Source organism: Miniopterus natalensis, chromosome 6 (genome assembly GCF_054644295.1).
Source record: "Miniopterus natalensis isolate mMinNat1 chromosome 6, mMinNat1.hap1, whole genome shotgun sequence".
Taxonomy (NCBI): Eukaryota; Metazoa; Chordata; class Mammalia; order Chiroptera; family Miniopteridae; genus Miniopterus; species Miniopterus natalensis.
Window position 1 is genome coordinate 43494738 of NC_142086.1, and position 27842 is coordinate 43522579.

General features: G+C 39.0%; 2 protein-coding genes across 2 annotated transcripts in view; one reads left to right on the plus strand and one right to left on the minus strand.

Moving 5' to 3' along the window:
- Positions 1-13074, minus strand: part of POLQ (DNA polymerase theta) — a 76417-nt gene extending 63343 nt beyond the window's left edge. Inside the window, exons 1-6 of the mRNA XM_016199913.2 lie at positions 12841-13074; positions 12216-12395; positions 10326-10456; positions 8672-8828; positions 6938-7046; positions 2008-2224 (exon numbers count right to left, since the gene is read on the minus strand). Of these exons, the coding sequence (XP_016055399.2) occupies positions 2008-2224; positions 6938-7046; positions 8672-8828; positions 10326-10456; positions 12216-12395; positions 12841-13030 (984 nt within the window). The 5' untranslated portion in view covers positions 13031-13074. The remainder of the gene's footprint in view (positions 1-2007; positions 2225-6937; positions 7047-8671; positions 8829-10325; positions 10457-12215; positions 12396-12840) is intronic.
- A 5889-nt stretch (positions 13075-18963) lies between these two features.
- On the plus strand, positions 18964-26920 carry ARGFX (arginine-fifty homeobox). The gene is given in 6 exon segments (XM_087817806.1): positions 18964-18991; positions 21822-21944; positions 23170-23295; positions 25537-25685; positions 26455-26843; positions 26845-26920. Coding segments are annotated over 6 exon segments (891 nt in total).
- Positions 26921-27842: the final 922 nt, after the last annotated feature.

Consider the following 27842-nt stretch of genomic DNA (forward strand, 5'->3'; position numbering starts at 1 on the left):
AAAGAGGTAAATGAAATGGAGATAAGCAATCTCTCAAATATAGAGTTCAGAATACTGATTGTAAGGATGCTCAACAGCATGAAAAAAAATATGGACACTATGAAAAATGACAAGTCACAAATGAAGAATGACATAGCAAAAATAAAGAGTATATTGGAAAGAATAAACAGCAGATTAGAGGAAGCTAAGGATCGGATCAGTGAATTAGAAGACAGGGTAGAAAAAAATCACTCTATCAGACCCCAAAACAAAAAACAATTAAAAAATAGGAGGACAGTCTAAGGGAGCTGTGGGACAGCATAAAATGTAGCAATATTTGTATTATAGGAGTGCCAGAGGAGGTCGAAAGTAATATTTGACAAAGGAGGCAAGAACATACAATGGAGTAAAGACAGCCTCTTCAATAAATGGTGCTGGGAAAACTGGACAGGTACATGCAAAAAAATGAAACTAGACCACCAACTTACACCATACACAAAAGTAAATTCAAAATGGATAAAAGACTTAAATGTAAGACATGAAACCATAAAAATCCTAGAGGAAAACATAGGCAGCAAAATCTCAAACACCTATCATAGCAATATGTTTGCTAATACATCTCCTAAGGCAAGAGAAACTAAGGAGAAGATAAACAAGTGGGACTGCATCAAAATAAAAAGCTTCTGCACAGCAAAAGAAACCATCAACAAAACAAAAAGGGACCCCACTGTATGGGAGAACATATTTGCCAATGACACATTGGATAAAGGGTTAATATCCAAAATATATAAGAAACTCGTACAACTTAACAAAAGGAAGACAAACAATCCAATTTAAAAATGGGCAAAGAACCTAAATAGACACTTCTCCAAAGAGGACATACAAATAGCTAAGAGACATATGAAAAAATGTTCAACGTCACTAATCATCAGAGAGACATAAATTAAAACCACAATGAGGTATCATTTCACACCTGTCAGAATGGCTACCATCAACAAACCAACAAACTACAAGTGTGGCGAGGGTGTGGAGAAAAGGGCACCCTAATACAATGCTGGTGGGAATGCAGACTGGTGCAGCCACTGTAGAAAGCAGTATGGAGTTTCCTCAAAAGATTAAAAATTGACCTGCCATTTGACCCGGTGATCCCACTTCTAGGAATATATCCTAAGGAACCTGAAATACCAATCACAAAGAACTTAAGCACCCCTATGTTAGTAGCAGCGCAATTTACAATAGCTAAGATCTGGAAACAGCCCAAGTGCCAATCAGCAGATGAGTGGATAAAAAAGCTGTGGCACATTTACACCATGGAATACAATGCAGCTATAAAAAAGAAGGATCTTTTATCCTTTGGCAAAGCATGGAGGGAACTAGAAAGTATTATGCTAAGTGAAATGAGCCAGTCAGAGAAAGACAAATACCACATGATCTCACTTATATGTGGAATATAATAAACAAAATAAACTAATGAACAAAATGGATCCAGAGACATAGAAGCATGGAACAAACTGAAGGATCTCAGAGGGAAGGTGAGGAAGGGCGGAGTGGGTGGGGAGAGATTAATCAAAGAACTTATATGTTTATAAGCATAACCCATGGACACAGACAGTGGTATGGGAAAAGCCTGGGGGTGGGATGGATGTGGGGTGGAGGGCATCAGTTCAATGGGGATAAAAAGGGGACATCTGTAATATTTTCAACAATAAAGATAGAAACTTTAAAAAAAAAGTCTTTTCCCAGTTAAAAAGAAAAATATACAAAATAAGTATTATTTTTGTATTACTTATGGAAAATGATAGTCATTTAAGTTGGAGGCACAACTACATTTCCTCTCTCACCACCACCACCATTTCTTTAAGATGATGAAAGCAATTACCTTAATATTAATAATGCTTCTAATGGGTATGTAATGCATATTCAACTACTTTGCAACCCCTAATTTACATAACTTAAAAACTGTTAACAGCTTGCTAGAAAATGCAATCAAACACAAAGTACTGGCAGTAGTGAGGTAAAAATATTGACCTTCACTTGTAGCATGGGTTGAAATTCCCTCACAAGCTTCATTGAAGAGTCATATATGGAATTTCCAATTTTTACTGACTCCAACAGTGGTACAGGACGAAAGTCAGTGTGGTAGAGTTCAGCATTCAACCAGGAAGCCACAAGATCCAAATTAGGAAGAGTAGCACTCATGCCTACGATCTGCACGGCATAAGACATACTGGCTAAATCTGCTTGGCTGTGAAAAACAAATGAAACAGGTGTCAAAAGATACATAGTACTAATTACAAATAGTGCTGCTAACAACATTCTTGGTCATGTCCTTTGGTACATACATGCATACACTTCCTTAGGGTATAAACCTTGAGCAAAACTACTGGGTCATAGATGATCTTCAGTTTTCTTAATGTCAAACTGTTTTCCAAAGAGACTGTACCAAAGTGTTGTTAGGGGTGGAGATGCTGATTATGCTCTGTTAACCATGATTGTTAGCTATAGTTATACGAAATGTTAATCATGTTCTGTTAACTGTGATTGTTCTGTTCTAATTAGAAAACACACTTTCTAGCCTAGCTGGGAGTTGTACGACCCAGGACATGGGAATTGCCCTTGGAATGCGGTCCACTCTCCTTTTCCAAGAACTGCCTATCATCATGGAAAGATTAACAACTTTGCTCCTGAAACCATGGAATCCCAGAGGCACCTGCCCTTTGCAACCCCCAGCCCACATTGCCTGGAATCTGGTCCTGGAGGCACCCACCCTGGTGTCCCTGAGGAGCTCCCCTTTTGAGACCCCCAACTTGCCTTGCCTACTTCTCCACACCTGTAATTCCTACTTTCCCATGTAATCTTTTGTCCTTCTACCCAATATACACAGCTGGCTTATGGGGGGGGGGGGGAGCTTCAGAGCAGATTTTCGTGGATGACCATCACTGCTCTCCCATATTGCCAGCAATATTGGAGTAAATGATCATATATGATTCAACCCTGTCTCTGCTTAATTGACTTAAGTAGTGATAGGCTGCCTCAACCCATTGTTGTCCGGTTCCAGTGTTAGCCATTTTGGAGAGTGTTGGTAATGTTTCTTTGAAGAGGTAATTTACATTCCCTTGATTGCTAACGAATTTAAGCACCATTCCCTGTTTATGGACCATTTCAATACCCTCTTACCAATGCCTGTTCAAGTTCCTTAACCACTGATATATTGGGTTGTGTTTTTTCTTATTGATTTGTAGAATTTTTTTTAAATATATATTTTTTATTGATTTCAAAGAGAGGAGGGTAGAGGGGGAGAGAGAGAAACATCAATGAAGAGAGACAGTAGTTGATCTGCCACCTCCTACATGCCCCCTACTGGGGATAGAGCAGGAAATCCCAGGCATGTGCCCTGACCAGGAACTGAACTGTGACCTCCTGGTTCATGAGTCAACACTCAACCACTAAGCCACACTGGCCAGGCTGTAGAATTTTTTTAATGTTCTGTATAATGACTTTCCTTTTAATTAGTTTTTGCTTTTGTCTCTATTTATTTCCTTCTACTTTCTGTGGCATTATTTTACAATTCTTTTTCTAAGTTCTCGAGATGGATAATTCATTAATTTTTCAGTCTCTCTTCTTCAATAATATATACATTTTATACTATCAATTTCCCTTTAAAAGCAACACTCTGCATTTCACAAGTTTTGTTAGGAAATATTTTTATTGTACCTTCAGTTCAAACTGTCTTCCAGTTTTATTGTGATTACTTTTTTGACTCAAAATGGGTCAAAATGTAGTAACTTCCAAACACATGGGTATTTTCTTTTTTTTTAAATAATTTATATATATATCTTTATTGATTTTAGAGAGAGGAAAGGAGAGGGAGAGAGAGAGACAGAAACATCAATGATGAGAGAGTCATTGATCGAGCCCACAACCTGAGCATGTGCCCTGACCGGGAACTGAACCCTGATCGCCTGGATTCTAGTTTGATGCTCAACCGCTGAGCCACGCCCTACCAGGTACATGGGTATTTTCTAACATGCTTTTCTTATATTTATTTCTAGATTAATTCCACTGTTGTCAGAGAATATATTTTATTTATTTTTTTGTTTAGGCTTTGTTACTTACCTGTAAACTGTACTGGATCTTACTGTTGTGCACATTTTGTCATTCCTTATCAAATTTTCAATTCTTCTAGTTCCCTCCCATATCTAGCTATAACTAATGTTTCTGGGGGCTTTTCCTTTTTATTGAATTTATTGGGGGTGACACTGGTTAACAAAATTTTACAGGTTTCAGGTGCGCAATTTTACAACAAATCATCTCTACACTGTATGATGTGTTCACTACCCCAACTCAAGAGAATATGTTTTTTATAACTTAAATCCTTTAAAATATGTTGCTTTATGGCCCAGCCCTTGGTAAATTTTTTTGGTAAATAGTCCATGTGTAACTGAAAAAAACATATATGATGCCATCATGCTTTTATTTGTAAACTGTTTTACATTCATCCATTAGGTCAAATTTGCTAAGTATTAGTTATACCCCTACTGATTTGCAATACAGATGATTATCTACATGCTTTTTCACATTCTACAAGAGATGTGTTAAAATCTCTCTAAATTGAAAGAGAAGAGCTCCCAGATTGAAAGAATCTATGGAGTATCCAGTACATGAATGAAAATAAACCAACATCAAGATACATCATTGCAAAATTTCACAACACTGAGGAAGAAAAGGAGATCCCAAACACTGTCAGAGAAAATAAAATCATGGCCTGGTTGGTGTGGCTCAGTGGTTGTGTCGACCCAGAAACCAAGAGGTCATGGTTCAATTCCCAATCAGGGCACATGCCCGGGTTGTGGGCTAGATCCCCAGTAGGCGATGTGCAGGAGGCAGCCAATTGATGATGAGTCTCTCTCATTGATGTTTCTATGTCTCTCTCTCTCTCTAAAAAACAAAAAGTATACAAAGGATAAAGGATTAGCATGGCACTGAATTTCTCAATAGTTATGAGAAAATAATGTCTTGAAAACTCTAATGTTTTTAAACCTTGACTCTTCTAGCTGGACAATCTATGAAATAACTATAAGGCATTTTCAGACATGCAAATTTTTTAAAAAATTTATACTCATAGCCCTAGCTGGTTTTGTTCAGTGGTTAGAGCACTGGCCCACAGACTGAAGGGTCCCAGGTTCAATTCTGGCCAAGGGTTCGGGTCCCAGACTGTACAGTCCCATGTTCGATTCTGGCTCCCCTGGTAGGGGGCTTGTGGGAGGAAACCAATCGATGTGTCTCTCTCACATTGATGTTTCTCTCTCTCTCCCTTCCACTCTCTCTGAAATAAATAAATAAATAAATAATAAAAAATTTATATCAATAATAGCTCTGAAATAAAGGGAAACTTGCTGAAAGATGTCCCCACCAAAATGAGGAAGTAAATCAAGAGAAAAGCATATGAACCAAAAAAGGGGGCTCTAACTCAAGCAAAAAGCTATGAGAATGAATGATAATAAAAAGAGATCCCAAGAGAACTGCTATGCAGCACACATACAGATTAACCACCTATCTAGGCTGAAACAAATCAGAAGGCTCTAGAACAAACTTCTTCAAGAAGATGAATTTTGTAGAATACAAACGTACTGGAGCATATTAGGTGTAGATTTTCACACCTAATGTGGGGAAGAGGCTGGAGATAAATCAGTGACAAGTATATATAAAACAAAGCCATCAAACAAAAAAGACATTAATTTCAGAGAAAAAAAGTTATTTAGAAAAAATGAAGAAGAAAGAAGTTATTTAGAAAGTAAAAATAATCAGAATATACTACATGGCTCATTTGACAATGGCATTTATATAGTCCTAGTAGTGTAACTGAGTACTGATCTAAGCAAAATTATGGGATAGCTATATTTGGAGAATGGAGAATGGGAAGATGATGAGAGAATAAAGAGAGGCAGGGGTGGGGAGAGAATGGGTGAGGTGAGTAAATAATATAAAAAATCACTAGATCATCCTGGCCAGTTTGGCTCAGCGGCTGGAGCACTAAACAATATGCTCGGGTTGAAGGTTCAACCTTCCATCAGGGCAGATACAAGCAGCAATCAATGAATGCATAAATAAGTGGATCAACAAACTGATGTTTCTTTCTCCTTCTCTCTCCCTCCTCCCTCACTTCCTCTCTAAAATTAATTTTTTTAAAAAGTACAAAATTAGCCTTGACTACTTAAGTAAGATGTGTGTGTAACTGAAAAATACAAAAACTAGATTTTTAAAATTCTATCATACTCTTAGTCTCATGGAGTTCAGCAGCGTAACTCCCATCTCCAGTCCCATTCCATGGGGAGGTCACCAGGTTGGCCAGGGTGGGGCTGGGCTCACCCCGCATCCCCTCAAACTTTGTCTCCCCTTAAACTTTGCCACCTGGAGCTCCTCTGCTCCCCATGGCCAGAACAGAGACGTCGAGTAGCCCTTGGCAACGGGAGGGGTGGGGCAGGCAGCTGTGCCCCCTCCCAGGGCCATGCAAGGCACTGCAAATAATAATAATAATAAATTCTACTATAAAAGTGGTCAGCAGTCAGAAATTAAGAATGTTTACAAAATAATCTAAAATATTTCTCAGTTTAAGTAGTTGTTTGGAACAAAAATGAACTGCTATGAGTTTATACTAAATAAATACTACTCTTCTTTAATTTATGTAACTCGGAATTATTATTCACTTTTGCAGATACTTTCTCAACGTTATTTAGACTCTCAGGCCCAGCCAGGCATGGCTCAGTGGTTAAGCATCAACCTAGGATCCAGGAGATTGGAGTTCAATTCCCGATCAGGGCGGGCTGCAGGCGATCAATGACTCTCTCATCATTGATGTTTCCATCTCTCTTTCCCTCTCCCTTCCTCTCTCTGAAATCAATAAAGATATATTTTTTAAAAAAAGAAACTCAGGAATGTAGTTATTTTAGGTACTCACCAAGATGCTGATTTCTGAGTAATATAGCAAATCTTGGTCAGCAAAAGTTCCAGCAGATACCCTCGGTGAGACTCTCCCAGCATATGCAATTCATCCACAACTACAATTCCTAAAGAGATTTTCCAGAGACTAGTTTTTATAGAATTTCACAAATCCAAGAATTTTAAAGATTCAATATCTTATATCTTATACAGTCAGTAGCTATGATTCAATATATTGTTGGTCATGCAAATTTATAATCATAAAACAAAAATCAGATTCCACATAATGAGTAATTCTTTTCCAAGATATTTCAAGTATCATAAGTGATCCTCCTACAATATATTTTGGATCTAAAAATCAATGATTAGCTAAACTCAGGGCTAACTCAGGGAAAACTGCCTCTTATTTCTCAGACACTTTTTAATTAATAACCTTGTAGAAATATATGTACAATGACATATCAAAGACATCTATGACAGTTATTCAGTGTATTGACTTTTCTATGGGAAAAACAACCAAGGCAACCTACTGATGTCAGAAAGTTGCTTGTAAAACAGAATCAGATCAGGAATTAAGAAATGATTTTAAGGGATGTTTCTGTTTGTTTGTGGTAGGTGAATGAGTCACCGTACTACAAAGCATAAATAGGATCATAATCCCCTTCTCCACTGCTCAGAGAATCAAACCAGTCTGTCCACTTGGAATAATACTGAAGGATTACAGAAAATTTAGTATCAACTAATGCCTTCTTTAGTTAAACGTTTTCATAACATCATAGGTTCCACATGTACTGGTGTCCCCCCAAAAAATCCTCCCCACCAAAATCAAGATCTTTCAGACTATTTCAGACATGGTGCTCCTTTTCCTCATCAGTAAGCTATCTCCAAATTATACTGTATGATGAGTTATTTTAGCATTTATTCATTCATTCATCAAAAAATATTTATTCTACCTAGTGTGCTAGATATATTGGATATAACACTTAATAAGATTCTACTGCAATTCTCAAGATATCTAAAATCTAATGTGGTGACAAGAAATGACAATTCTGACAAAAATTGATAAATGTAATTTATCTTTCCCAGCTTTATAGAGTAGAGCCCATGTCTTACTAATCTCTGATTTCACTCTCTACCTCTATCCTACCGCAACTTTTATCACTTAAGTTCACAGGGATCTCAAGCAGTAGCTAACTGATATTCTTGCTGCTACAACCATTCTCTTCTTGTTACTACCTCAGCATAGGGGCTATTCCTAAGTGATATATAAAAAGAAAGAAAGAAAAAGCATTAAGGTAGAAAATCTTCCTAGAGTCCCAAGCTCAAATAGTGTCAGTTTCTGTAGCTCCCTACAAGGTAGCCCCTGGGTACAGGCCTAATCTAGGTATCACAGCACCAGAATATAATGAATACATACATATACTAATTGCAGAAATGGCAGATCCGGCCCCAGCATGCTTCCTTCTATTCCTGATAAAGTTTAGGCAGGAAAGAAGCAATGAGAAATGACTTGAGGGCTCAAGGATAACCTCTATGTTATCCTTGGGAAGTGGTGTCAATAACAGTGCCAGAACACAAAATTTACCCCCAACACACAGAGTTCCTAACATTACAGATGCCGATACTCACCTCTAGAAGTAGATGACAGATGATAGAAGAAAATACGGGACATACAGAAATCACAGCAGTTCCACTCCATTCCACCAAAAAAAATAGCAATAGAAAGAATTTGCTTATTTCCTAATTTTCTTACCTAGTAGATCCATCTTATTTTCTTCAATGAGGCGGTTGATCAGACCATTGGCTCTCTCAATGGTGCAGACAGCAATATCCAAGGAAGAGAAAGGCCCTTTTGGAGAGGTACTGCCCATATAACCATCTACTTTTATTCCTACTTCCTGAAACAGACTCTGAATTGAGTAAGAAGGAACAATACCAATGAAAATATTTGATATTCATGAATTGTAAATTGGTTCTATTCCAGAATATAGACATAAGTGTCTAACATAAGTATTTATCAGATTACTGTTAGTTGTTCCCGGACAGGACACACTGGTTCTTTCTATAATCATGTACTTTAAAAATGAAGTTTAGAATTGACAGAACTACAGATAAAGTACAGAGTCAAATAAAATTAAGTATGCCATTTTAATGACAACATTTTATAATCAAAGCAGTTCTAAGTTATAGAAATTAAAATTGGAGAAAAACTACCTTAAGCAGTAACACTTTTAATCTAACAAACAAGAAACTACCTTTCTTTAACGCTAATGTAACCCTTTAAGAAATAAATTTATCCCACTAATTTTTATATAATAAAAGAAAAGTTTTCAAAATTCAAATGCAGTGGGACTTCAATGTTAATTAGGTGTTTTTTTTTTCAGTTTAACTTTTAACTAACATACCTTCTCAATAAAAAGGATCCTTTCATCATTTTGTTACTTTGGTCTAAGTTGAGAGGATGTTAACATGTAGGACCAGCTTTGTTGGCTATTTGGCCTCTGAAATAACTGTTAAAAAGATTTATAGAACCATAGAACTTTAGAGCTTTTCATTCAGTAAAATATTTCTGAGTGTTTGTTGAGTTAACCCTCAGTACTAAGGTTGACAGCCTTCTTTGACCAATGAAAAAAACTGAGGTCCAGCAAACTATGTTCCTGGCTTGAAGACATAGTCAGTGGCAAAACTGGGACTAGAACCCAGATTTTTTGGACTACCAGTACAATAATCTTGCCATTCCAACAGCACCTTTTTTCATGATCACAGTGGGTAGAGGGGGATGGGTGGAGGTAGTAGAGGGCATAGAGGGGATAAAAGGTGATGGGGAAAAAATTAAATTAAAATTCATGCAAAAAAATAATAAATTTATTCTATTTAATGAAACACTGTATTTGTACAAATGCCCTAAAAACCAGTGAGCATCACACAAATGAAAAATATTATTATTCATTTTTGCAGAACAGAGGAACAGACCACAGGCCTACCTAAGAACTAATGAATCTTGTTCTTCATCCCCTAAATGCTCCCAAACAGCCCTCAATTAGAATGGGATATGCTTCCTTAAACACTCTTTCCATGCTTCAGTCTAGTCCTACTACTCAGGTAAAATGCTGATTCTTAATTTGCATGTTTATATACTAGAAGTATTCTATTTACTTCCTAAGGAAAAGTTTATCAATTTTAACATAGTGTTCAGCAATTACTCTTTTAATTTGATGGCCCTTTCTCCTTCATGCAATAATACAAAAGTTTTCCTTCATAAATGGCCAACACTTAAAGCTACATTGGGATGCAATAAAATAAACTTTACTTTCCACTAGCTTTTATAATTCTATTTCAAATTAGTAAAGCCAATGCTGCCAATAACAGGCCTTATCACAATTCCAAACTTAGTACAAGAATATTACCTGGAGATAGTATTTCTTCTCTTTAGCCACAGAGACAAAGGGCAGAATAAACAAAGCTTTCTTCCGCATTTCCAAAACCCGCTTCAAAATAAGTAATTCAGCAACAAGAGTCTTCCCAGCACTTGTAGGAGCTAAAACATGTTATTCCATAAGGTTATCAGAAAAAGAAAAAATATTTGATATACTGCATTAATAAATGTTTTAAACCACATCTACTAACTACAGAGCCAAAGGCTATCCTAATATTAAGGCCCAACAAGCATTTGAAACCTTTATACCCTTAAATGCCCCTGCGTTTAAACCAGCTCTCTTAAGTCTCATACTAAAAATAGAGAATTATTAAACAAATCTTTATATCAACAATAAACGATGAATATTATTGAGTACCTAGCTTGTATGTGAAGATCCTTTCCTTTAAGTACTAAATGACTAAAAGCCCTTCTTTGAAAAAGCAGATAAACAACTTTAATATGCTGTGATAGGAGCTATAAGTTGAGTGAGAGGAGCTGTAAGGAAGTTTATGGAAAGAAAACAGAACTTATGAAGAGGAAAGGAAGAAGCAAGGAATTCTAAGCAGAAAAAACAGTATGTGCCAACACCTGGAAGAAAGCCTGGTATGTTCAAATGACAGTAAGTCATTTAGTAAGCATGAAATATAAAACAAGTAGGAGAGTGAAAAAAGAGATATGAGTGTGCCACATGAAAAGGAGTTTTATAATCCCACCACATAAGGAATTTAGAATTTATCCTAAAAGCAATTCAGAGTGACTATTGAGTTTTATGAAAAGGAGTGACAAGATCATATTTGTACTTCATGGGGATTATTTTGACTGCAGAAGCAGAGCAAGATCAGAGAGAAAAAAATAAACTAGTTACAAGGCTACTGCATAAACTAGAAGAAAGATGATAGTGAGCGTAATCTGGAAAATAGATAATAGAAGAAAGGTAGTAAACTTGGTAATGGACCTAGGAACAGTGAGTAGTCAGAATCAAGTTATTGGAGATTATAGACATTGGACTTGGTGATTAATTTACATGAATTGGTGACCAGAGTCATGAAGACAACCAAATTTTGATTTAAGCAACTAAAATGGTCAGGCCATGCTACCACTACCAGTAATTACCACAAGTTAGCAATTATTGTGTATTTTCTATGTGCCAAAAATTGTTGTAAGTGCTCTCTCATGCGCTCTCTCTCTCTCTCTCTCTCTAGTGATTTGCAAGGTTACACAGCCAACACATGATAGAGATAGTCTTCAAGCCCAACCAGTCTGACTCCCCAGCCTGAACTGATAAGTTGTCTATGTTTTGCAGCCATAACAAAATATCTGGATGATTCACAATTTCAGAGAAAACTGACACTAAGGAAGTGCATCTTACCAATTAATTCATTTCTAAAGTGAGTATAGTAAAAAGGTTAAAAACGATGCATGTCAGAATTGCCTTTGAAAGCCCATAAAAATTTTCTATAAGGTATATTACATATGGTTTTGTGTATTCAACCCTGTACAAGCAGGTCAGTTTATAAACATGTTTATAATGTTCATACACTAAAAAGCAACTGAGATAGACTGGAGGAAGAGCAGGCTTACATCTCCCACTGTGCACATTTACTCTGGGACACGTTTGTTGAGAGGAATGGCAAGCAGGACAGCTCTCTTTAAGTTGTCTCTTTTTCCTTCCCCCAACCCAGCCATATAATGGATTTTGCATCATTTAAATATGCATATGAGGCTCCACTTTTCATATATATTTTAAGATTTTCTCTAGTTATAAATTACTATCTCAACCACCTTTTTTAAAAAAAACCATATAACTACCTCAATAGGGTATTCTTTACTTTCATAATGCCTTTAAAATAAAGAAATTAATTTGCAAAAATTTAAATACCTGAATAGACTAAATTCTTTCCTTCCAGGACTTGTCCAAGCAAAAGACACTCTGCCTGCCATTTAAACATCTTTTTTACACCGAAATTGTGATATTTCTCCAGAACCGCTGCAGGAAGTCCCCAATTTGCCAACAGCAGCTTGTCTATTTGATCGTCAGGAACTGTTTGCTTGCACTCCCCTTTTAAGAAAAAATAAAAAGTTAATAGTTGGATTTCATTTAACAGTAGTTAGCCCTCCGCTGTATTCTGGAATTCCTATGTGCTGGGATAAGGCCATATAAAGCACACCTGGCATAAAGCACGTTCAATCTAAGGACCTGTAAGGAGTCCTGGGCACTATGAGCAGCGAGCTCTCTCCAGGCGCCGAGATCTGGCCCACTGCGCAGTTGTTTCCAGAAACCGCTTGAATGTTTCTCCCACGTGGTCGCTGAATATAAGCTGAAAGCACGTCCGTGTCTGAACAGAAAGTGACCTGCCGCACCAGGCCAGAGTCACAAACTGAGAAGAGGGCTAGTCGCCGAGGAGGCCGTGCAAACAAGCGGGTTCCTCGCGGTGGGGACACCTCCCTACACATAGTCCGGCTGTGCCGTCCACCTCGCCCGCCGTCCCAGAGCCTGCGAGTACCTGCTGCGGCGGCCAGAGGGTGGCCACTGTCCTTCAAGCTGCGTCTCAGGCCGGGGGGCGGGCTCAGCACCGGCTCCGGGGGGCGCAGGCGGCTGTCACTGCTGTCACTGCAGTCCCCGCTGCTTCCCAAGAAGGAGTCCGAGCCCGATGTTGAACGCCGCCGTTTCCCGCTCGCGCGGAGAAGACTCATCGCTAACTCTTCTCAGCTGTTCAGAGACAGCCACAGTTCCAGTGTCCTCCCGTTCAGGAGAAACCTGAACGGGAGGGCCCGGTGACAGGTGCGGCTGTCATCTTCCCGCCGCGGCCTTCAAACTCAGGCCTCCCGGCCCGCCCCGGAACCATAGAGTTCTCGGTAATGAGAGTAGCCTGAGGACCATAGAATCGTGGGGAAGGAGCGGCTCTCGCTGGTGTCCTAGACCTTCCGCCTCGGGGGCTTGGTTAGTGTGAGAGAAGCTGAGTTGGACGTGGAATCTAAAGAACGTAGTAAACTGATGAACAAAATAGATTCAGTGACATAGAAGCGCGGAACAGACTGACGAATCTCAGAGGGAAGGGGCGGGGGAGGGGGCTGGAGAATAACCAAAGGACTTATATGCATATATGCGTAACCCACGGACACAGACAATAGTGTGGTGAAGGCCTGGGGGGGGTGGGGGGTGGGGGGTGGAAGGGGTCAATGGGGAAAAGGGACATCTGTAATATTTTCAACAATAAAGATAATTTTTTTTAAAAAAAGAAGCTGGGGAAAAGACTGCGTATATAATCTGCATTTATAATCAAACAAAACATTTTCTTTTCGTCCATTTCTGGTTTGAATAGCAAGGTTTGCTAACTTCATAAAATGAGCTGCCCATAATTGGTAGATCAAGGGAAGTAAGTCTTCTTAACACATTGGTATTAAAAAGAAAAATCATTACACATTATGTGTGCAAAACATACAAGCAAAACCTAAGATTTCCAATGGAGCAGAATCGGCTCCTCTCTCTGATGGTAGGAAAGAGGCTATTTCTTTGCACAATATCCACTTTAGCATCGCACTCTGTGGGTACTAAGTGAGGGGGAACTGGAGACTGCCGGCGATAGACCCCTTAGATGGCTGTATGAACGCTGCCAGGCAAGGCCCCTGCGTGTGCCCGAATGAGCATTGTAAACACGAGCTTATTAATGGGCCTGCGGTCCGGGTATTGGCAAGGCCGAATCAAGTGAGCCCTGGGCGGAAACTGCTGCGGTTAATCACCTCGTTGCAGGATCAGTTTCACCAAGCAAATCTAGTAGGCGAAATATACCACTAAAAATCTCAAAAGGACCAGTCCAATAAAAAAGACTCCAATACAAGTCTGGGAAATACCACTCGAGTGTCAATTCTCCTGTGAAAACCTACCTTATTAAAATAAAAGTTTTGCCCCAGCTGGGTAGTTCAGTAGAGCATTGCCCCAGGTACACCAAGGTTTCGGGTTTGATCCCATCAGGGCACATACAAGAAGCAGCCACTGAATACATTAAAGTAGAACAACAAATCTCTCGATCTCGCTCTTACTCTCTCTCCCCCCCTCCTTTCCTCTAAAATCAATAAATTTAAAATTTTTTAATTTTTTAAAAATATATATCTTTATTGATTTCAGAGAGGAAAAAGGAGAAGGAGAGAGAGAGAGATAGAAACATCAATGATGAGAGAGTCATTGATCGAGCCCACAACCTGGGCATGTGCCCTGACCGGGAATCGAACCCTGATCGCCTGGATCCTAGGTCGATGCTCAACTGCTGGGCCATGCCCTGCCAGACGAATTTTTTAATTTTTTTAAACAACAATATTCTAAAGTTCCACAAGATGGCAATGTTACTCCATAAAGGAAACATTTTCCCTCGTTACCTTTTATACATTCACTTAACTATAGACCCATCTACTGTGTGCTGGGCACTGGGTATGTATATGGTGGGGAAATGGGATGATGTGGCTCCTGCTCTCAAAGAGAAAGAGCCTAGAGAAGGAGACAGGCATTAAACTAATTAATTCTTTTATTTTTTAAATAATTTTTAAAAAATTTTATGATGGGGGGGGAATCAATTTGTTGTTCTTATTTATGCATTTAGTGGTAGCTTCTTGTATGTGCCCTAACCAGAGATCGAACCTGCAACCTTGATGCATCAGGTGGATGCTCCAACCCAACTGAGCTACCCAGAAAGGGCCTGATTAATAAATTCTTATACATTGTATTAATGTTTAGGCAGAAATGAACAGTGCTATCAAATAAATGAAACCGGCCCTAGCCGGTTTTCTTAGTGGTTAGAGCGTCAGTTATGCAGGATCATCTTTAAACTTTGAGTTACAGTTTTCCTAAAATATTTTGTTGTCCCCAAAATTTTGGCTGATGGAGGCCCACCTATCTTTTTCATAAATGAGAGAAAAAAGTAAAAGATTACATAAATTCATGCAATTATTCAACAAATCTGCCTTAAAAATTACCTTCTCAGAGAGGTCTTCCTTGACCTTTTTTTCTAAATATAATTTACTGACGCAGCACTCTCTTTCCCTTCCTCTGCTTTATTTTCTCCGTATCACGTATAACTCTGTAAAATGTATTATTTGTTTATTTACAGACTGACTTCCTCACCAGCATATAAATTCCATGAGGGCAGGAACTTTGTCTTCTCTCTGTTCTATCTCCAGCACTTAGCACAATATGTGACACATAATAGACACTCAAAACATTTATGGAATGGATGAATGACAACTATGTCACTCACTTTTCTGGGTTCTGGAACACAGTGATGAAGGAAAGAGACAGTCTCCTCTCTTGCAGATCTTAATTTCAGTTTTGTTACCTGATTAGAAAATGGAAGTTTAGTCTGAAGAAGACTTTATTGAGTGTGTTGTTCTCTGAGATGTAACTATTAACTGCTCATACCATGGACGCCAATTGTGAGCACTTGAGAAGGATTTCTGAACTTTTAATCTCCTGGAGCCTGATATTTGGGCCCTGATCTCATTCGCCTTGTCCCTTTTCTTTCTCCTGGCGTAAGGGAGGGAATAGCTATGAAGACCTTGAAGAAGGAAGCTTTTACCCATCAAGAGAGAATGGGGCAATCAATCAAGAAACAAACTAATAAAAGGTGTTTATTATTTTATGTGTGCCTCCCTCCAGACCAATGGTCTTCCTAGGTACAGAGTTCCTTCTATAAGGTAGCCACTGTTCTAATTGTTTAATTGTTTTAGTGATATTAATTGCTTTAACCTCACAACAAACCTGAGAGGTTAAGTAACTTGCCCAAGGTCACACATCTGCAGTGGAACCTACACGCATACAGTCGGGCTCAAGTCCAGTCTCACCCTTCTCTATACTTTCTCACTCCCCTTTCCTTCTTTTTCTGCCCTTCCCCTTCGCTATGTGGATAATTTTGACTCCTAGGGGAACTACCAAAATTCTTTTTCACATCTTTGTCTTCTCCTACTATTTGAAACATACTTGGAACATGGACTCTGTCAGGCAAGAGTTTTTGGCCCCTGCCCAGCCCAAGGTAAGACCAAGCAGGAGGAAAGTTTTGTGGGTTAAGGGAAGAATCAGCCAATCAGACCCCAAAACAGGATCTGCTCAGGGAATAAGGATTGTGCCCCTGGGGCACCAGCAGCCTAGAATAAACAGATGGATTAACTGGAATAAAGGCGTAATGTCCCCTCAAGTCATCATTTATGCTGCAAAACTTGCACAGAACCTTCCCCAGGATGAGAGTAGAGAACAACCCTTACTGTTCCTTCCAGACCATTTTACTCCCTCTCAGCATATGCCAACAACTTTCTCCTTGCTAACTTCTGAAACTGGGGACCTTTGCCACCATCCTGGATGGCATCACTACCGGGTGCGTTCCCTTACCCTCAGACAACCCTAAAGTGTTTCCTCTTCATAATGAGGAAGGTGATGGCTTCAACCAGTTTGTTGTTTGCCTTTAACTTTTCTGCTACAGAAGCTTTGGCTTTGAGATTCTGTCCCCAAATACAGGGTGTCCCCAAAAATGTATACACACCTTTTTCTGATAGCTCAATTGATGTTTCTTGCTTTTCAGATTTAGCCCATTGGAATTAATAATTATTCAAAGTGTGTATACATTTTTTGGGACACCCTATATATCAACATTTTACCTTCATGCTTTTAATACTTTTTATTTCTTTTATGAAAGAAAAAGAAAAGGAGAGTTTGAGTAAGAGTTTGAGGGAGCTTTTTTTGAAAAAAAATAAAAGGTTTCAAAGAAAAATTGAGAAAGATTGAGGGATCGACAATATTGAGACACTAAGAGAAAAGTGCCAAAAGAAATATTGAAATACTAAGAAAGAGAGAGCATGTGTATTATATATGTGTGTGTGTGTGTATATATATATATATTTATTTATCAGACTTTCAACATTATGGCTAAATAAGCTGCAGCTCAGAAAGTTAAGGAGATGACATCATTTGAAAAATATAAAGAACAGAATGAGGTCTAACATAAGTCTAACAGAAATTCCAGAAGAAGCTAGTAGTGACGAATGGAAGAAAGATACTATTCAGAGAAAGTGGTTCAGAAATGTCCATAATTGAAGAAATGCAGGAGTGTTTAGACTGAAGACATAGTGATACATAGACAAAATAAATAAAAACAAATGTTACCTAGACGTTTTGAGGTAAAAATATAGACTATGAACAAAACACACATCTTTTTATTTTATTATTTTTTTATTGATTTTAGAGAGAGGCAGGGAGAGGGAGAGAGAGAGATAGAAACACCAATGATGAGAGCAGCTCATCGATCAGCTGCCTCCTGCACGCGCCCTACATGCGCCCTAACCAGCAATCAAACTGAGGTCTCGGGTTCATGGGTCGACGCTCAGCCACTGAGCCAAGTCAGCCAGGTGAATACATCTTTTTAAAAGCAACTGGAGAGCAGAGAAAGATTACCTACAAAGGAATGAAAGTTTGACTGTCAGCAGACTTTTCAAATAAATGACTTCTATATTCACCTAACCAATTATGCAAGATTGACAATGTAATAAATATATTTTTATGCAAAAAAAAGTTTGAGAAGATTTACAATTAAGAGACCATCACTAAAAGAACTATGAGTGATTCTGCTTCACGAAGAATAAAAATGTGCCCCAGAGGAAAAAGGCAGATGAAAGAAGCAATGATGGCCAAAGACCTTGATAAATGTTTATGGCAAAAATAATGACTTTTAGGGGCATAAAAGCAAGTTTGATCTAAAATAACAGACAATAGTAGACAAAAGTAACATGAGCATTTTATTGTTTGGGAGAAGTATAGAGAAACTGATTAAATTTTTGAATTTTTTAAATCTAGTATGTATGTGAAAAAATTAATGGTAACTTTAAATCTTGCATTTAATTAACATAAATGTGGGAGAGGGGAAGGGAATAAAGGGCAACCAGTCCAACCGAAGTCTGGAAAAGTGAAAAGAAGTCCCACGAAGGAAACAGAAATCAGCCTGGTGCTTTCCCTCTCGGGAGCATGCCTCCCCCTCGCCCCCTCCCCACCCTCAGCCCCGCGCATCACCTTTGCCTTCCTCTCTCCCAAGCTCCAAGGCCCGTCTTTGGCTTCTGTAACTTGCTTCCTGGGCCTGTGCAGCCCAGCTGGCTCACTGCTCCTACCTCTGTAACTTTCTAAATAAACTTTCTCTTGTAAGGTGGGGGGAAAAAGAAATCAGTCTAAATATATTACTAATCATTATCCTATTAAACATAAACAGATTTAATCCAAATTTAAAATCCTCAAATTGGATTTCTGTTTTAAAGAGATTGACCTATAACTAAACCACCGGCAAGGGTAAAAGTTAAATAAAGAGGCAGTGATATCAAAAGGACGGGGAGCCGGCTGAAGGGGTTGATGAAAGGTAGGAAGTTTGAGTGTAAAAAGAAAAGTGACTATTTCCAGCAACAGTTACATCAGTCTCTAAGCATCCCTCTGTTGAATGAATAAACGAATGACTGAATGAATGAAGGGCGGGACGGTAAGGGTGGGTTTGGGTGGTGCAGGGGTCTGATTGTATCAAGTTTTCCATTTAAATACACAGCGTTACACCACGAGAAGACGCTAAAGAAGCTGCATTTTCAGAGAGACACGTCCAGCGGGCTTGGAAATGGGCATTCGGCAGGGATTCACAACAGGTAAGCTGGGTTGTGGGGGACAGTGGTGCAGAATGTGGGGTTTAAGTGGTCAAAGGGAATTCAGAAGCTCAAAGGAGCAAGATTAGAGGATGCAAATCACTCAGCTCCATTCCCGTGGAGGGAGATGATAGAGAGGCTTGTAAATTGAGGGAGGAAGGTCTGGTTGCCTCATGGAAGGCCAGGGGTAAATGGAGACTCTTGCCCTGCCGCTTGGTGTCTGCTCTGCAGGGCCCCTGCGTCCCCAGCAGTGGCCGCCTGGCCTTGCAGTACACTCCTTAGAGCCCCACCAGGGCAGCGCTGTGTGTCACCGCGGAGTCACCGGGCTTAAATAAGTGCCCACTGGTGACAGGCAGGCAAATACCTGCTGAGTCAATGCAGTGCCCCTGCTGTCTTGTGCTCTTCACAACCGTGATCCCAGAAAACACCAAGTCCATTTGACAAGTGATTCTTTGTTTGTTTAATATGCCAGTTTAAGTTGTAGACTTTCAGTGCCCTTCCTGGGAAAGTGGGCAGGGGGCTCATCTGTAAGAGTATAACAGTTGTACTTTACCCTGTGTGTTTGTTGAGGATTAAATGAATCATGCTCATGAAACACTTAGATGCCCGACACATGGAAAACATCTCCAAATGTTGTTGTTGATGTGACTGTGTTGTATAACATCCTAATAATGTTATTGTATGTGACTGCATCATTAACTACCGCATTTACTCAGAGAATTATATTGAACAGAGGCTTAGCTGAGTTCAATTTCTCTTCGATTAAATGCCAGGCCCTGGCCCATCCTCTGCTATTGCTTTTTAAACATTTTGTTCTCAACATCTTTACATTCTTAAAAACGACTGGGAGCTCCAAAGGGCTTTAGTTTCTATAAGTTGTATCTGTAGTCATTTACCACACCAGAAATTAAATTAAGAAATTAAAAAATATTTATTCACTTTAAAATGATAAAGGCATTACATGTTAACTGTGTTTTCTATACAGAAAAAAATAATGAGAAGGATGTCATTGTTTTACATTATAGTAACTTTATCTGGCTTAATAGAAGGCAACAGAATTGTCTTCCACTTTTGCATTCATGTTTTGTGACATACTGTTTTTGTTGAAACTGGCCTTATGCAGATTATGTTGAAATTTGGCCTTATACAGATATGGAAGAACATTTTTATTTATTTATTTGTTTATTTATTTATTTATTTAGGAACAGACTGAGGGATCTTAGAGGGAAGGTGCGGGTGAGGGAGTGGGTGGGGAGAGACTAATCAAAGAGCTTATATGCTTCTATGCATAACCCATGGACACAGACATTGGTATGGGGAGGGCTTGGGTATGGAGTGGATGCGGGATGGAAGGGATCAATGGGGAAAAAAAGGGGACATCTGTAATACTTTCAACAATAAAGATTTAAAAAATAACATTTTAAAAATAAGAAAAGAAAAATGAGTATTCTAATAGCCTTTGTGATAATTGTTGATAGTCTGAAACTAAAAACAATCTTAATAATTGGTAATTTCTTAAATATTAGCTACTATGTGAAATTTGAAATTACATCAATGAACTTCTCATAATCTGTCACATTAAAATCCATAGTCTACATTGCACTTTGAGTGGATATTTTATCCATGCATGATTTTGTAACATCATACTGTTTTTTTTGCAGAATATTGGTTTACTGAATTATGCTCTTCTAAATGTATTCCCCTGGAAATTCGTGGCAGAATGAGGGTTAAAAAGCAAACATCTTAATATTATGAAGATAATTTTGACCTCTGGAACTCCCTGAAAAGATCTTAGGGAACTCCAAGGTCCTTCAGAACCCACTTTGAGAACTGCTGCCCTAGGTTATCCAAACTTTCATAGTAATTGCCTCTCTCTGTCTCTGTGACTCTCTCTGTCTCTCTATCTCTCTAGTGTAAACTCTTTTCAAGCAAAAGCAAAAAAATCTATACTCTCCTCCACTGACACATTATTTTCTCATAGCCAACTGTTTCCACAGGTGTAATAAAGGGTCAATAAAGATCAGAAAATAGGAAAATAAATGGGTAAATAAAATTGTCATTGCTTCTAGAAGGAACAGCATATAGTACTAAGAGCTAAGAGAACATTGTGAAATAGTTTGGGAAGAGAAGTATAGCTTCTATAAGTTAGTGTCGTTTAAACTGAGAAAAGACAGGCAAGTGGGCATTGAGTAGTTAAGTAGGACAGAATAGTGGGGATAAGCATGTACAAACACCTGAAACAGGCAGCTCATGACTTGTTCAAAGACTTGAAGGAAATCCAGTGTGGCCAGAACACAGACAGCCAAGAGAGGAGTGGTCAGCAAGTGCCATTTTCAAGGCCAACACATAAATATGAATGAATGGAGGCTCGCATGACATATCATAAGTATTTAAAAGTTGTAAATCAAGCTATCAAGGTGTTAAGTGAAGTACATTCTACTTGCCCACCTTGGCAATATATCTTCCAAGAAGCTGAGATTCAAATTTTGAATTCTTGGGTTCGTTGAAGTTACACATCAGAACCCTGCAATGGAGGGAGACCTAGCCAAAGCTTGTTTCCCATTCTTCTCACCCTTGTCTGCGTGCCCAAGGCCCAGGCTATTGATACCCCTTGACCCTCGGGCCAGGGTGAGGGTACACATTGACAGCATGTTCTCTTGGGAGATCAAGATTATAACTTTTTCAACTGAGATAACAGACTTAGGGAGGTGGAGTCACTTTTTTAATTCACAGAGGTACTATGTGAGTAACCTGGAATCCAAAGGCCTTGAATACATTGCATTTCAAGAAGTAAATGAGATTATTACTCTCTACCTCCTACTCTATTCCACAGACCAACCAATGCAGACCTCTTGTGCCCAGATGAACAGCAGAGCCCCTGGGACTCCCCAGACCTGCTATTTTATCTACACAAGTGATTACAGTCTTGACACTCAACAAGACAAAGTTGATCACAGTGAGTATAACAACCTTCTTCCTTCCCTCCAGTCTCACCCCCACAGCCTGGGGGCCCATAGTACTCCTTGAAGGAGGGACAGTTTTAACAGTCAAATGAATTCCAAGTGCTTCTGGAGCAGGCTGAATCCCATTTTCCAGAGTGGCTGAACTGATAAGATTGGGTGGCTTAATCTGGGTCCTCTATGGAGCAAATGTCAAGATAGGATTCAACAAATCTACAAGGATTTTATTAGGCGAAATGCCTTTAGAGAAAATGGGGAAGGAGCCAGGGGAGCCTGGGAGAGCTATTGGACCACAACACAAATCTGACCCCCTAGGGAAGGAGAAGGGAAGGTTGGGTGGAAGGACCTTACACTATCCACCAAGCAGTCTAAATTGGGCAGTGTGGTTGGTGAAATCTGAATAAGCTTTACGGATTGAGCTAGTGTCATTTTTCTGGCTTTGATAGTGTACTACATTTATGCAAAATGTTACATTGGGAGAGGCTGGATGAAGGGTGCATAGGACCTCCCTGTACATTTTTTTTATATATATAACTTCAGTGAATCTAATTATTTCAAAATTAAAAGTAAAAAAGAAAAATCAAACACTAGAAAATGTGATAATTCTCGCTTTAAGTATTCATATATACTTCAAATAACTTAAGAAGAAAAAATTAGTCTATTACATTTAACCAAGTATTTGCCATTTTTTATGGCTCTTTCTTCATTCTTGAAGTTCTAGTTTCCCCCCTTATATTATTTCCCTCCAGCCTGAAGAATTTCCTTTAACATTTCTATAGAATAAGACTACTGGTCACAGATTCTCCTAGCTTCCCTTAATCTGAGAATATCATCATTTCGCCTTCATTGCTGAAGGATACTTCCTTGGTTTCCGATGAGAAATTTATGGTCATTTGATCTAGTTTAATTTATCCATCTTTTCATGTATAAGCCATGTTTCAACAATCTCCTTAGAGACAATATCCCCCTACTCTGAATCACGAAGATACTGACACAAAATTTCTTTTAATATTTTCACAGTTTCATTTTCTTTTAATATTTTCACAGTTTCATTTTCGACTAATACATCTGCAGTATTTTTCTATGCAGATGTAAAATGCAAACATTTTCCAGGAGAGGTAGAGACTCCGGAGTCATCTGTGTTACAACAAGGCCAGGCCCTTAGAAAACACTGCTTTCCAGTAAATGAATGACTTCAACAGCGTCCCCTTTCTCATATAGGCTTTTCACCCCAGATGTCAGTAACTCTAATGAACAGAATTGCTCCAGAGAATCCCCAGCCAGGCCTTTTTAACCACATGGATGATTCCAGCATGAACTTGATACCACAGAATCCAGCTGGTCCCAGTGAGTATTATTCTCCTCTGTCTCCCCCTTCTCCACTGATGCCCTTTTCACATGGGCCCTGTAATTGTATATTGCATCTGTTTTAAAACAGCTATTTATTGTTACATCTTCTTTTAAAAATTTGATTTTAAAACATTCCCATGATAAGAGGGGAAGTTATAAATTTCATATCAAGGCCGAGTACATTTGGCCCATGGTTGACCAAATTATGATAGATAAGCTGAGAACACAAAATATAGAGCAGGTAAGAATGTTTTTCCAGGAGAGAAGGAGTGAAGTGTAGAGAGATAGAAATACAGGAAGCCCCTTATCCAAGACAGAATACAATTCTAATATCAATTCTGATGTGTGGATTTTCCCCCCATACCAAGCAGTTCTCTGACACCAGTGGATGTCCTACAATTCAATCCAATTCTGACATTATCAACCCAGAGATAAAGTCAGAGCCCAAAGGTTCGGGGCTCAGACCTATATGACTGCCCTCACTTCAGGTGTCAATCACAAGTCCAGGTATCACTTGTGATTCTGACCAATTGGCTGTAAATCAGAGGTTCCCAAGAACCCCATCTTGGGTTTGATTGACTTGCTAGAGCAGCTCACAGAACGCAGGAAATCAGTTTACTCACTAGATTACTGACTTATTGCAAAGAATAATGAATAAAAATCAATAGCTGGATAAAGAGATACATAGGACAGGGTCCCAAACAAAGGAGCTTCTGTTTATATAGATTCTGAACCCATCTTGGCAGCATGTGGATTCATTCTGGTTCACTAACCTGGAAGCTCTCTGAACCCTGCCCTTTTGGATTTTTGTGGAGGCTTCATTATGTGGGCATGATTGATTAAATCATTGCCCATTGGTGATTGATTCAACATAAACTTTAAAATATTAAACTATTGAATACATCTGTAATTGCTTTTGAGTTTGTGAGAGTGTAATTTTATTTCTTTTTCAATGCAGAACTCTTTTTTGATTAAGGAAATGCCTTATATCCATACCTTGATCAAAGTCTTATCAAAAATAAGTACTGAATTTTAAAATTTTTCTGTCATCTTTTGCTATGATCTTGAAATTTTTCTCCAAGTGTTAATGTAGTTTAACTCAATAAAATTTATTCCTTAATACACAGAAAAGAAGAATGAACATGATAATAAATACCTATAATAGAAGAGTGCATTTTCTATATCACATTATAGGAAAATAATACTAATTAGTAGCATGGTTTAAAATTTTTGTTTTTCTATAAAACCACTTAACTATTTTAATTGGCAGTCTTTTCCTAACTTACCCTTCGTATGCTGAGGTGATTTATTATAAGGTCAGCAGGATTATAAGCAGTGAATTATCGGAAATGGGATGAGGTGGTTCAAACAAGAAGTGGGGCCAAGTGAAGACCCTTCGTCGTTTTATTGAAATGGGCATAAAAGAGGAGGATTACTAGAGCATCGCCTTGAATTCTGTAACTTAACCTATGGTTTGTGTGTATGTGTGGTTATTAGTCTATTCAGGGTCAGCAGTTGCCGTTCTTTTTAAGCAAATTTTGGTATTTTTATTTCCTTAGAAAATTTATAAAAATTTCCCTTTTCTCTCCGTTGCCATTTAAAAAAATATTCTATAATTTTTAAATCATCTCCACATATTTAGTTATGTCTCATTTCTAATGAACATTTTCCCAGAGGGGTGAACAGAGCTTCCAAAAGCCTGGAAAGGAAAAAACCAAACACACACACTTCTACAGTCAAAATAGACTAGGATCCTGAATAAATAAACGAAGAGAGGAAACCCATTTTGAAGAGTGTTATATTTAGGTGCAGGGCCATGAGTTTTCTTCCCAGTTTCTAAAAGAAATGAAGTGTGAAAAAGAGGGAAGCCACTGTCCACTGTCTTGGGGCTAACGTAAGGTAGACAGACTGAGTACATATGAAAAGGATTTTCTGTTTTTAGTGCAGGGCACACTGAAACTCAAGGGAGCCAATTTCCAGAGCAAACAGACTGGGTACAGAGAAAATTGCAGAGGTAACATTTCCTAGCAGAGACAAACTAAGTCTCAGAAAACCGGACAGAGAGCACTGTGACATAGGGCTCAGCCTCCCAGAGTCAAGGTCTGGGATCTATGTCTCTTGGATTCCAAGCCTGGTTGGAAGAAAGTCATGGGAGATTCATGGCTGTGGTTTTGGGGAGATTTTGAGAAGAGGAGGTAGTGTTAGTGTAACCACCCCCTCTCCACCTCTACTCTACAGCAACATGGAGGAAGTACCAAAAGCGCACCTCATTCATGCGTGTGCAGCATGAACAGTTGGAGATTCAATTTTACTACAACAGGTTTCCAGATAAAAATCGCCAGAAGGAACTTGCCTTGAAACTCAACCTACCGGAGTCAACAATAAAGGTCTGTCTGATCCCCTGAGGGATGTTTGGTACCCCCGTCGAAACCACATTCTATTCTGCCTGGAAATGCCTTCCATAACACAATAATATCTCATTTATTTAGTACCTACTGTGTGCTAGTACTGAACTAGGCACATTGCATATGTTGGCCCCACCACCATTAAGCTTAAAAGAGGGAAGCTCAGGTTCAGGGGCAAAGTGACTGGGTCACAGAGTTAATAAGTAGCATAAGTGGAATTAGAATTTTAGAGGTCTTGTACCATAGACCTCAAATAAAGGAAGGACTCTCATCCGGACATACTCCTCAACTCCTCACTTAGGGTCTTCTCAAGTAAAACGCTGCAATCTGTTTACAACACTAACAAGAAATAAATAACCTCTGAATCGGCTACGGTCCGCCCCAAAATTTTTGTTTGGACTCTTTATTGTGGAGGCCTTCTAAATAATCCTTAAAAGTCCTTTATTTCAAATTCCTTCTTCCTCCTGAACTAGCTTCTCTTTTCTAGCATTCAGGACCCTTTCTCTGAAGCCCCAATACAACCTCTGAACATGCCCCACTTTCTTTCATTTTTCTTTCCCTGGGGTCCCCATCCTGATCCCTTACTGTCCCCCCTATTGACTCCACTCAGGTCCATCTCTGGTCTCTCAGAACTCAGTATCATGGTGACTTGGAGAGGATATGAGGGTTATAGTCTGGCTTTTTTTCACCCTTGAGAAGCTTCAAACTCTATTAACAGACTGCAATCTCCCCCCACCTCCCCAAATCACAGACTTGGTTCAGGAACCGACGAGTCAAATTGAGGAAGCAGCAGCAGCAGCCACTAAAGCAACCGAATCAGATTCTTCTAGCCAAGAATGTGCCCGCCTCACCCACAGCGTCAACCAGTCCTTATTTTTCCCCTGCAGTTTCAGATTCCCATAGCTCCCTTCCGCGTCAGCCCTTAGGCCCTGCGGATTTGGCCCACGACCCTGTCATCACTGAGAGTCCCGTAAGTGATGTCCAAATGCAAGCTCCTCGGGTGGAGAGGCTGGAGGCCTCAGTTCCTGCTTTGTTCTCTGATGCTTATACCATAGAGCAAATCATGAAAGAGTACAGTTTTCCTGATGAAGAAATATCCAACTGGCCTTTCTACTCTCTGTATCAGTATCTCTCCCCCACCGGCTCCAGCTAGAAGAAAGGGTTCTTCTCTTAGCATGTTTGCTGATGCAGGTTTGGCCAAACCTCATCCAGTATGACAAGCTGAGGCCATTCAGCCTACAGTCTAAGAAAAAGAGCCTGGAATTGCGGAATCCCTCCAGTATAGTGAACTTTGGATTTCTCTGATCAAAGTACTAATAAATACCAGATTGTACAGAAAAAAGATCTTGTGTCTTGTACATGCCTCTCTTCTTTCCTTTGTTTGCTTCTTAACCCAAATATCTGGGTTGGTGTCCCTTTGATTTCCATGGAAATGCAAAAATGAGGTTTTTCCAAGTATAGTTCAGTACTACACAATCAACCCCACAATTCTGCCTGGGAAGAGTCCTTCTTAGTCCCTTAGATGACCAATTAGACCCTAAAAACTCCTCTTCCCAAAACTGTTAGGCTTTTTAAAGAGAGTCAGCAGCCTTTTTATGAGGGCGGGTTATAAACTCAAATTTTATTTCCAATCTTTATGTCTGAGGTTTTCTAAAGGGTAGTTTTAATCAAAATTTAAGGAGAAAACACCATCACCAATAGTTTTAATATAGTATGAGTCCATACGTAGTAAGAAATGTAAAAACTAGCATAGGAAGAGATAAAACAGATATTTGAAGATGAGATGATCATCTAGGAAAACTGATAAAATCAACAGTCAAACTTTCAGACTGACAAGCAACTTTTCCAGCTACATGATCAACCTACAAAATTAATAGCATTTTTCAAAACCAATCATAAATACATAATAAGTATCCATTCAAAATATAACGTATCGATTAGTAGATAAGAAAGCTGTGGGACATTCAGACCATGGAATACTAGGCAGCTGCAAAAAAGAATCTTTTATCCTTTCAGACAGCATGGAGGGAACTAGAGAGTATTATGCTAAGTGAAATAAGCAGTCAGAAGATGATAAGTGCCACATGATCACACATATGTGGAATATAAAAAAAAATTAACTGATGAACAAAATGGACC